The sequence below is a fragment of the Canis lupus genome, chromosome 3 (assembly GCF_011100685.1).
Source record: "Canis lupus familiaris isolate Mischka breed German Shepherd chromosome 3, alternate assembly UU_Cfam_GSD_1.0, whole genome shotgun sequence".
Classification (NCBI taxonomy): Eukaryota; Metazoa; Chordata; class Mammalia; order Carnivora; family Canidae; genus Canis; species Canis lupus.
Window position 1 is genome coordinate 86,199,809 of NC_049224.1, and position 12,363 is coordinate 86,212,171.

The 12,363-nt window shown below is 36.0% G+C and overlaps 1 protein-coding gene across 1 annotated transcript in view; it reads left to right on the forward strand.

The window, feature by feature from the left end:
- DHX15 (DEAH-box helicase 15) overlaps positions 1-8,306 on the forward strand; it is a 59,616-nt gene extending 51,310 nt beyond the window's left edge. The window contains exons 12-14 of the mRNA XM_038533565.1: positions 3,707-3,897; positions 6,368-6,537; positions 7,735-8,306. Coding sequence (XP_038389493.1) covers positions 3,707-3,897; positions 6,368-6,537; positions 7,735-7,852 — 479 coding nt within the window. The 3' untranslated portion in view covers positions 7,853-8,306. The remainder of the gene's footprint in view (positions 1-3,706; positions 3,898-6,367; positions 6,538-7,734) is intronic.
- Positions 8,307-12,363: the final 4,057 nt, after the last annotated feature.

The window sequence follows — 12,363 nt, forward strand, 5'->3', positions numbered from 1 at the left end:
CTTAGATATGTAATCAAGTAACGATAGCCTTACATCATCACACTTTACCAAAAATGTGGAGTTCACGGTCAGTAAAGTGTATGGTTTCTGCCAATAAGAAAATGGTTTCCTAATTTACTATAGCATTGCCATTTGTTATCTCCTAAAACTTTTGTTTATACTCCTAAAATAGTCTGGTCATTTTAACACATCTCTTTTGGGATGGAGGTGAATTTATTTATCTCAGAATCCAAAAGTACTGCAGAGTGGAACAAAAGGCATAGCTGCCAACGTGCTGCATGTCTGTGGCTTACATATCAACTCTGTCATGAGTTGAATAGAATTGATAAATATCTGGTGAAGAAGCAAAGGCCACTACACAGCTTACTTAAGAACATTTTATCCCTCTTGTGTTCAATGTATTGATAACACATAATGTTAAAGACTATTCCTGATAGGTTTGATCTGTCCCAAGAAATATGCTATATTCCTATATGTGCCACATTGTATTGTGGTGGTTGAGCTGAGCACCGAGCACATAATTAACTGACAGTGGGAATGGCTGCAGAGAGGAAGGCCTTGAGAAGGATTCACGTCCATCTTAGTTCTCAAAATCCTTTGTTATCTTTAAGATACTGTTTTAAGTGGAAATTAAAGATTTCTAAAGGATCAGCATGGGTTTTTTACCATGTATGTGTCACAAGAAATTTTAATGTTCCGTAAATTAGGAGATTGTGTTCATTTGTTTTAAGTTTTGATAAATGGCACAGCCACGTGTTAATAGGACTAGCAGAGGGAGTGAGTTAGAGTGGTAACATCCATTCCCTAGATGCTTGATCCTTGTCTTCCTGTTACATGCTTCTTATGTTTTATTATTTTATTCTATATACTTGTAATAAATAAGGTCAAAGGAAATCGGATGACTGAACATTTGATAGAAATGTCCCCATTAGTCAAAGGATTAGCCTTTAATTATTGCCTGTCATCTTAAATAAGGGGAGTCATTTAAAAGTATCAGACTTCCAGATCTCTCTGTAATATTTGGACATTTAATATCCATTTATTGAATTTGGAATGTTTTCACTAATGATTTTTTTTTTCACTAATGATTTTTAAGTGATGCTGTGTTACATTATTAATTGAAACATTAAATGTGTTTGAAAAATTAACTTATTCAGATATTGGTCAAGAGGAACTATTTCATTAAGAGACAATAGTTGATTACATAGAAAAGCTAAAATTCATATGTTGAAATAACACTTTAAAAAAGGATTTATTTCAGAGAGCACACACATGTGCACACATGAGCAGAGAGAGGGAGAATCTTAAGCAGACTCCTCCCCACTCAGCTTGGAATCCACCTTGGGGCTTGATCTCACCATTCTGAGATCAAGACCTGAGCTGAAAATCAAGAATCGGATATCCAACCTACCGAGCCACCCAGGCATCCCTGAAATCACACCTTTGAGAAACAGCTAGATTTAAGTTGTTTTGCAACACCTTGATTGCTCTGTGTATCTGCCTGATTTCACCCTGAACTGGTTTGACCTTAGATTTTAGAAGCAGTTTTGCTGTATTGGTAATAAATCTATAGCCAACATTATTGTACGAAAATATTTCCATTTTTAGATTTTATTTCTCCCATTTACCAAATTTAGAAAATACAGTAGAACTACCAGATAGTGTTTGTTTATCTTGACAACTTAAAATTGCCATTTTGTTACTCTTTAGGGTATGAATTCTGAAATTTAGAACCTTCAGAAAAGCTATACTCCAGATCAGAGTCTGCAAATCAGCTGCCCTTTTCAAAGGGCCCCCTTTCTTACTGTCTCAGCGTGGACATTTCCATTGCCTTTCAGCTCTGTACGTTGCACCAGCATAAGCGAGGATGCCTTTAAAACACACTTTTTTCTCTTTGAGTTATCTCCAGAAGATATTTGCCGCGTTGTCTTAAATACTACTACTCATTCTAGATCAGTTATTTAATTGACTTGAACACATCAGTTCTTCAGTTTAAAGATCCGTTTTACTACCTCACCTACCCACTTGCCTTTTCTGAAATGTGGCCACATTTTGTAATGGACAAACATTTATTAATACAGTTGTTATTCCTTTGAAAATTAAGTGAGAAAAGGTTGTATGTTATAATTGGTATTATCGTAGAACTAAAGCGAAAAGAGTGTGCCAAAGATCAATGTATGTTCCAGAAGCTGCGGAAGGATCAACATCGTTCTTATTTTAAGGTCCTCCCCCTGCTCCAACCCCCAATTTCACATAACCCTCTTAGGTTTATTTATCAAAAGGCCTGTGAGGTAAATAGTGAAGTTTTCCATTGTGACTCTCCAGGACATAAAAATGTCATTATATAATATTTTATATTTTGCTGCAGTTTGAGCTTTTTGCTCAAATGAGCACACAGTGGATTGGTTGGAAGCTTCGCAAGTATTATTCATCAGTGGAGAAATATCCCTTTGATAATAAATACATGCAGTGAAATTACTTGAAGTGTTAGCTTTGTTTATTAATAATAATTAGCAAGTCTTGTTTATTAAACATGAGTGGGGATTCCAGACATTCCTATAAATTATGCCACTTGTATTTTATTTTTTATTTTGTTTTTTACTTTTATAATATAGCTCTTTGTTTGATATTTTTTGTTTTAATTCCCGTTAGTTGAGATAACAGTGTTGTATTAATTTCAGATGTTCAGTATAGTAATTCGATACTTCCAAACATCATCCTATGCTCATCACTATTCAACAGGATACATGCATCCCTATGTTTATAGCAGCAGTATTTTACAATAGCCAAGATGGGGAAGCCACTCAAGTGTCTATTAATTGATGAATGAATAAAGAGGTGGTGTGTGTATGTATAAATGTGTGTATGTATGTATATGATGGAATATTACTGAGCTATAAAAAAAGTGGAATGTTGCCATTTGCGACAAAGGACTGAGCTAGAAGTATAATGCCAAGTGCAGTAAGTCAGAGAAAGACACCGTATGATTTCACTCATGTAGAATTCAAGAAACAACAAAGGGGAAAAAAAAATAAGGTCAAATCAATAAACAGACTCTTAACTACAGAGAGCAAATGGATAGTTACCAGAGGGGAGGTGGAAGAGGGATGAGTTAAAAAAAAAAAAAATAGGTGAGGATTAAGGAATGCACTTAACCACTTGTATTTTAAGTCTTGTTCGTCCACCACTAAGAGACCACATAGGTTGCAGTAAAACCTTTAAACCCTTCAGGTTTGGTGCCTTAGCCCAGGAGTAATTAAATAAAAATTACAGTAGTCCTTTGAGTTCAGTTTTATAACTCATAAATTATATTTGGTAATCTTAATCTAAGGTGTACTTTCTATGAAAATGAGGCAGACATGGCATTTTATCAAATTCCCTCAACCCACCCCTGTCTGTTAGACTATACTAGAAGCATCCATGTAGATTTTCATGAGTAACCTAACTTCATTGATTCAAAATAGTTTATTCAAAATCACAAAATCCAGTAGCCGGAAACCTTAGTGCTATTTCTGATTTTGAACTTCACTACACTAGATTTTTAGGAAAGTTGATAACATTGTGATTCTTTTATAACGGTGATGTGGATAATTCTTTCTGGGTTACTTATTTTACTCTTAATAATGATTTTTATTTTTAATTAGATAATATACCTATTTGGATGATTCATATCCCCTCTTTTTCCCCCCTCCCTCCAACTTTGTAGATCATGAATCGGTTCAGTGGTGTTATGACAACTTCATTAACTACAGGTCCCTGATGTCAGCAGATAACGTACGCCAGCAGCTATCGCGAATTATGGACAGATTTAATTTGCCTCGTCGAAGTACTGACTTTACAAGCAGGGACTATTATATTAATATAAGGAAAGCTTTGGTTACTGGGTATTTTATGCAGGTATGTGGATAACATATGTATGCGTAATTAAATGTTTACATCATATTTGCTTTCTATAACAGCCCTTCAAATCTACTTGTAAACAAGTTAGGGCAGCCCTGGTGGCTCAGCAGTTTAGTGCTGCCTACAGCCCAGGGCCTGATGCTGGAGACCCGGGATCGTATCCCATGTCAGGCTCCCTGCATGGAGCCTGCTTCTCCCTCTGCCGGTGTCTCTGCCTTTCTCCTCTCTCTCCTCCCTGTGTATTCTCATGAATAAATAAATTAAATCTTTAAAAAAAAAAAAAAAAAAAGAATGCCTCTGAATATTGACTTTATATGTTATGTCTAGATTCTCAAGTGAATTAATATAATATACTAATTTTATGTGTCTAATGAGTAACAGATTAATTTGTTAAATGACAAAGTTAGTAATCCAGTTATGTAGAAATCAATTTGTAGTTATTTTTTAATTAAGAGTCTTTATTATACCAAATGATATGTTAGCCATTTTCAGGTGGGATTAACAGCTATTTCTTCAATGTAAATTTCAGTTTTTGGCTTTTGATTTTAAAATATTGAAACATTTCTGTGAATCTAGGTGGTAACTGGAGAGATACAGTTATAAATCGTGCTAAAACATTGCAGTTGTCTGGGTGGATCCAAGAAGTGCAGTTCACTTTTGTCTTTATATAGCAACTAAAGACTACCCAAAAAATCAAGTATTGAGATAACTGTATTTCATTCACAGTGCTGTAGAATGATCATGGAAATATATAGCAGACACCTGGGTGCTGCAAAAGCCAAAAATGTCTTTTAAGTGATAATGATGAAAAATAATTTAAAATGTTTTATTTAGTTTTAAGTGTGTTGTCGTGGGGACGATACTAATTGAAGTATATATAGCTTGTCAGGTAAACAAAGTGTTTAAGAGATTTTAAATTATGTTTTAAACTCATTCTCTACTGGTAAAAATTGAAAACAAATCTATCCATTACTTGGGATTGGATTGATTTTAATTATCTCTTCTATCTCCTGTTTGTTTTTTCATTTTCTATTTTGGCTATGTCTTTAAGCAAGATGTAGCCTGCCTTAAGGCCAAATGAGCTGAATAAATAGAACGGACCCAAATGCTCAAAATCAAAATAAAAATTGATTGGTGCATAGTCTGTAGTTGAAATCGTAATAACAGTAAGAATTTTTATTATGGCATCTCATATAAGATCTCATTCATTAAAGTTAGGAAAATAATAGAGCTAGGTATGAAAATTCATTCTAGACACTTTATTCTTAATATATAATATATATTAGTATATAGTGGCTTTTTGACATATTCTTAAATTTGCTTGTAATTCCAAAAACATTGACAAAGCCATATTCAAACATGGATTTCTACTTTGAAGATTAAATTTGTTAGAAACAGGGCATGCACTATAGTACCTAGGACCTATTAATTAGGTACTTAGTATTTTTTAAAGGAAACTGAGTTCATTTTCTGTTATTAATACTTACTCATTTCTATCATTGACACACATTCTTCATATTACTATCTAGTTCTAGAATTAGAAAGGGCATATCAACTGTTTCAGTGTTTGCTAATTAAATATTAGGTAGACATATTTGATTACAGATAGAAGAAATGCAGGCAAGAAGCATGTGCACCTTTGTCCCCTCTATTCTTTTTATTTTTTCGTAGACTACCATTTGCTTTTCACTCCTTTTTGCTTTATTTTTTCTATCTTAATTGTGAATGTTTTAGTAATTGTTCATCTACTACACAGTTTGTCACCTAGCACTAAAGAACCTACTCTAGATGGTCTAAGGCAGGAAGGACTGGATAGTGCATATTTAAGGCTCTGTGGACCCATTCAGTCATTCTGAAACTACTTAGCTCTGCCTCCCCTTGCAGTGCAAAAGCGGCCATGGGCAAATGGGCTCCCTGGGTTCCAGAGAAACTTTATTTTTTAAAGATTTTTATTATTTATTCATGAGAGACACACAGAGAGAGGCAGAGACACAGGCAGAGGGAGAAGCAGGCTCCATGCAGGGAGCCCGATGTGGGACTTCATCCCAGGACTCCAGGATCACGCACTAAGCCGAAGGCAGACACTTAACCACTGAGCCACCCAGGTTTCCCTCCAGTGAAACTCTACTTAGGAACCCTGACATTTGAATTACGTGATTTTTACTCGTGACCAGATATTTTCCTTTTGCCAGCCCCACCCACCCACCCACCCTTCCCCATTCTGTAAAGATGTATAGAGCATGTTTGTCCGACAGGCCTTTAACAAATACAAGCAATGAGCTGGATTTGGCTTGCAGGAGTTTGCTTATCCCTGCTTTTATCAGGCAGTTGTAAATAAGTGTAGCCATTGAATAAAAAGCAAAAGATGAAGCTTCTCTGTTCCTAATTATAGTAGCTTTACAGCACTTTTGCTTTATAACTAGCACATCAAAAGCATTGTATTAATTTTACTGGGTTTTGGTTTCAGGTGGCACATTTAGAACGAACAGGGCATTACTTAACTGTGAAAGATAACCAGGTGGTTCAGTTGCATCCCTCTACTGTTCTTGACCACAAGCCTGAATGGGTGCTTTATAATGAGTTTGTTCTTACGACAAAGAATTACATCCGGACGTGTACAGATATCAAGCCAGAATGGTAAGCACCACCCTTTGTTTTAAAGGTTTTTGTTAACATTTTGCTCAGAATGGAATCTGATTTTGTTTCAGTAGTCATGTCCTGAAGTTAATGTTATCATCAGCTCAGGATATGTGCTCCAGGGTTTAGGCATGGGGCTTCGACCTGATGGTATGGTTGATCTCTTTAAATCTTTGCTAAGAGAATAGTGGGATTGTTGGTATGGGCATGGGCAGGATTTGAAGTCAAATATAAAATTGTAGTTGACTAGAATCAAAGACTATCTTTGGAGCTATTCTCTTGTTGTTGTGATCAACTCAAGTCTCCTGGTACTGCACTAGAAATGAATCTGTCCCATTTATCATTAGCTCTGAACTATTTATTTTTATATGTTGATGCTTTAGACAGAGTTAAGCAAACATAAAAGCTACACATCTTGTGTCTTAGCATATTTGATTTACAAATTGTTACTGGAACTGATTGTGTTATCTTAAGCAAAATTACCACTCCTCCCCTTTTGTGTGTCTTGTTTTTTGTTTTGGTTGGTTGGTTGGTGGTGGTTTTGCCAAAATCCATTCCGTAACTTAGGATTAGAGATGTCAGCCAAGAATGGTGGGCTGAAAGCACTTATTTTAGTTGTTGTCACTTGCTAGATAGTGTGAGGCTTTTTTCCTACACAGATTTATGACTTTTGACACTTGTGTAGGACATTACCATTTTATCTTAAATGCTTTTTGGAGAAAAAATTCTATGGCTAAACATTTAAAAAGATTCAGTCAAGTGAATTCTTTGGGGTATAGATCTATATTTATAGTTATTAAACTTGGAAAATGAGAAGATCCAATCATTTGAATACAAAGATATTTCTCACTTAGAACCTGTATTAATACAACCTTGGGGAGGTTGGTCAAAATAGGGTTATTAAAGAAATTAATAACCTTATTTTAATATCTTTACATTAGTGTAAAGAAAGGTTTTTTTTTTTTTTTTTTTTTTAAGTTACAGAAAGTCCAACATCAGAAAATTTACAGCTTACTAAAATAATGCATTTCTGAAAGCGGTGTTTATATGGATTAGGCATTTGCAATTGTAATGTTGATTTGGATTCATAGATTTGCCTTTGTTCATCAGTATATTAATGAGTAATTCTTATCCTATTAGCAACTCCAGTCTTTAATTAAATGTTAATTTGCTAATTTTTTCCCCCCTTCTGGACAGGTTGGTGAAAATTGCCCCTCAATATTATGACATGAGCAATTTCCCACAGTGTGAAGCAAAGAGACAGTTGGACCGCATCATTGCCAAACTTCAATCCAAGGAATATTCACAGTACTGAATTCAGTGCTTAGAACTGAAGTTATTCAGAGGACAGCTTTAAAAGATGAATGAACTGAAAAGTTCAAGTTGTGCTCTTCACGTTGGTTCAATAATGGCCTTTATTTGAAAGCTTTTTAATTTTTCTTTACAGTAAATATTCCATTCTGATTTCATAAATTAAACATTTATGCCTCCCTTTTGTGTTGACACTGTAGCTCATACTGGAAAAGTCGATCAATGTTTTGCAGTTTATTGAAAGTAGTTCTATATATAACAATGTTATAAGCATTTCTTTAGAAATGGTTGAAAATGCTTCTAAAATGTGATTATCGACCATGGTATGCATGATCGTTGTAATTGTTGACATTCCTTTTAGAAGTTGTGAAATGTTACAACTTGTGCTTATGTAGACACAATCTTCTGTCTCAGTACAGAGGCACTGACTTCAATAAAGTCTATTTATACTAATTTCAGCCAAAGCACTTTGATATCTTTGTTCTAATCTCTTTAAATATGGCTTCTTCTCAAATGTGGGGCTTTTTTTTTTTTATTGTAAGTATACTATGATTACATATTTAACATCTTTCCACAAAGGCTATTCCTTAGATGAAATAGTTATTAAAACAACATTTTTAAGAACATGGCAGGACACTTGGTTAGGTTAATTAAGGTGTAACCTAATGGGATAAAAATATATAGTTTTCATTCAATATTGGCTCTCAGGACAGAATACTGGTAGAATAGTTTTCTCATTGTCTTAAAGTTCATTTTGTAAGGCTGATTTGTTACTACTTTTTTAGCAGATCTTTTTATTATGCTTAGAGAAACCTAAACACCCTACCCTCTGAAACAAATGTTTATTTGTATTAAATAGTAGGGAATGATGTTATATTGTAGATCTTAGTTTTTCTAAACTCTCAGTGGGATATTTTATCCAGTGTACAAAGTAATTAGCAAAGTATGTTAAGATGTGAACTTGACTTTCCTGTTTCCTGTAACAGGCAGTAGACAAGTTAAAACCCTTTTTTTTTAACAGCAAATGAGGTGTTTGGTGTGACCCTTCAAGGGGCCTGTAATCAGTTCCTTTCACTTGAAGACTAAATACTGTACTCCGAAATGTCTGGACTCCCCTCTTTTACTCCCCCCCCCCTTTTTACAAATATTTAAATGTTAAAGGAAATTTGTAAGTGTGTTTAGTTGGAATTTAAATATATTAAAGCATTTATCATGTGGTTTAAGGGAGTTAATTGGGCTAATAAGAGTTTTTCAGGCTGTATACTTTTTAATATAAGATAGGTGTTATTAAATGATGCTAGTGGCTTAGTTAATACACTTCTGTAAGGGCCTAGTGTTATTCCTGTGGAATAATTTACATGTTGACATAATATTTTGGGTTGCATTTAAGTTGGTTAAAAATTTATCCTACTCTCAGTATCGGCAAATTGTCTGCTAGGATATTTTTAGAGTATGTTAAGAAAGCCTAGGCACTTGGTCAGACTGTTTTCCCCTAAATAGGTAGCTTTTGCCAAAGTATTATGTTGCATTTTTTCCATTTGCGCATATTTTTTATATTCTGACTATCTAGTTTTAAATAGATCACATTTTAGCGTATTTGTTGTTTAATCTTGTGCTTTTTAAAATCCTAAATTAAACCATTAGATTTTCTTAAAGGGAAACCTAAAAAAGATGTAAAGGAGGAAGTTTGGCATTTGGCCAAGTTTCTAGGAACAGCGAGTAGTACACTTTTCCATCTTGTAAGTGATGAGTGTGCACTGTGAGTGGCTACATGGCAGACAGCAGAGCAAACTGTCATTGTGCCCACTCTGCCGTTAGTTTTTGCAAGGCTGGCCACATCTGACCAAAGCTGTGAATCTTAAGCATTGATGTAATTGGCAAAGATATGGCTTCTGTAATTTGTGTACCCTCACCCCTTCGTTACAGGTTTGGCAACAGAATACAAAAGTGGTCACAATTTCCCTTGTTCACACAGGTGGCTAAAACTATCAAATGAATCCTCAGTGGTGTAGAACAAGAAAGCTAAATTTAAAATTTTCTCCTTAATATTCAGAAAACCAGATTTTCTGAAGACCTCTCCTTACCTCTTAGAATAGTTGAGCTGTTTTTTGTTGTGAATGTAGCATAAGAAAGGGAAGGCCTTTGACTACAGTTGAGGAAATGAACACAACTCAAGGGGAATGGGACAGTAAAGTATACCCTACAGTCAACCCACTTAGCCACAGTCCACAAAACAGCATATGGCTTAGTCCTAGAATTTCAGGTTTATAAGGTAACACAAATATCCTGAGATTCTCTTCTGAATGATTTTAAAGGCCATCCCCTCTGCTCAGATATTTTAAAGAAAACCATTACTTTCAAAGACATTTTAATAGTTGTAGAAATGCTGAGCTAAAATTTCTTTCTCTGTGACTAATTGTTTCTGATTCTCGCTTCTAGAACAAAGTTAAATAAGGATAATTGTTTTACTGCACAATGCCATTTAGGCTGAATAGCCTGTCCCTTACCCGTCTCTTTGATACGGTTTCTCGATAGCCTGGACATCTCTGATAAACCTCTGCTGAAGATTCTGTGGCTTGTAGTCAAGTAGTGTGGCCTAAAGTGGGCAGAGTGAGGTGAACTTGTATTTCCCAGGGGACCAGACATGACATCACTTCTTTAATGCAGCTTATGGTTACATTAACCATTCAAATAACCACAGCATACTTTTGGCTCACATTAATCTTACCATAAATTTAAGGCATCCAATTATTAGGTGATAGTTTTGGATGTGGCTCAGGGCTGAGGAAAGACCCTCACACCGTGGACATGTTCATCTTTGGAGACCTCACCTCATGCTTTTAAATGCATCTCTATATCGCCCATTAAATAACATTTAAAAAATTCTAGACCGGGCAGCCCCGGTGGCGCAGCGGTTTAGCGCCCCCTGCAGCCCGGGGTTTGATCCTGTGGACCCTGGATCAAGTCCCCACATCGGGCTCCCTGCATGGAGCCTGCTTCTCCCTCTGCCTGTGCCTCTGCGCATCCCCCCGCCCCCCCCCCCCCCGTGTGTCTCTATGAATAAATAAAATCTTTAAAAATAAATAAATAAAAAGTAAAAAATTCTAGACATAAAAATTGTTTCCTAAATAATTGGGAAAGGAGTATCTCAAGTACATGTTTTCTCATAGTTTTAGAATTCTTGTACTGTGAAACTAACATACACATTGTTTCAAATGCAGTTTTTAAGTTGACAGATTTAGTATGTACATATTTAAACAAGGATTTGAATTTTACAATTTCTTTCTATATTAGAGAAAGTAGGGGAGGAATTGTGTTCCCAGGCATTTTTAGTGGTGCGCTAGTACTGGGCCTATGGACAAAATGGTCCTGTAGATAAACTATTGCACAAGTGGTCAAGTGGTTTATCTTGCATTGCCAAGACAAATGTACTTATTTGGAATTTGTTGCCGTGGTGACTTCTAATTACTTTTCTTGGTATACACTGGCTAGATGATGGGAATTTTCCAGTTTTGCTGAACTGAATTCTCTAGCTTGGACTTGATAATCGCTCATTTCTAGGGTATTTGAACCTCACTTAGCAAAAGCAGGTCTGTTCTCTGTGGCCACCTCTGTCATCATTTGTGTGCTAATAATAAGTTAACTCAACCTGGGAGTTGATTAGGTTTGGCAAGTGTCTTACTTTTTTTTGTTAATGTGTGGGCCTCTTTTATTACAACTTAAAAGATGCTTGCTATTACTTATAGGGTCTTCATTTGTAATTATAGGTTGTAGTAAATGGAACCTGTTGGGAAACTCAAGAAGGCATAAACTTGGGAAAACCACATTTAAATAACTTTGTTGTTGAGAGGGTTTTGAAGTAGAAAATACTTCGCAGTTTACCTTTTACAAGAAGTTGCATGGTTAGGATCAAGGAGAGGGGATACTTTTTTAAAGAAAGGGACCACGTTAACATGTTTTTAGTCAAAATTTCAACTAATGTTTTAAGAGACTGGGGTTGAAGCCAAGGTTGGTGATTCACGTTAGCCTTGGAAATGAGGAAGAGATTTCCTTAGATTAGGTCTGCCAAGGGGCCTCAGTTCAAATGACCTTTTGTGGAGAGTGCAGGGGATCAAGTTCAGGCCTGAGGGACAGGTATATTGTGTGAATTTGACTTCTCAGGCTCCTCCTCTGTGGTCTCTACCCTGGGAGTAAAAAACAGGGAGAAGGCTGCACTGCTGCAGTGTGGGAACAAAGGCCTGGAGAAGAGTGGTCAAGTGTTTAAGATCTTGCCATTAGAATGGTTGATGGGAGCCTGCTGCAGGGCTCAGTTGGTTAAGCATCCGTCTTGAATTCGGCATCAGGTCATGAGCCGAGGGTCATGAGATTGAGCCTTGAGTCGGGTTTCTTGCTAGTCATCTTCCTGAGCATGGCACCTGCTTGGGATTCTTCCTTTCTCTCTTTTCCTCCTGCTCATGCGCCCTTCATGTGCATCTGCGCGCACACGCACGCTCTCTTTGTCTCTCAAATCTTGAA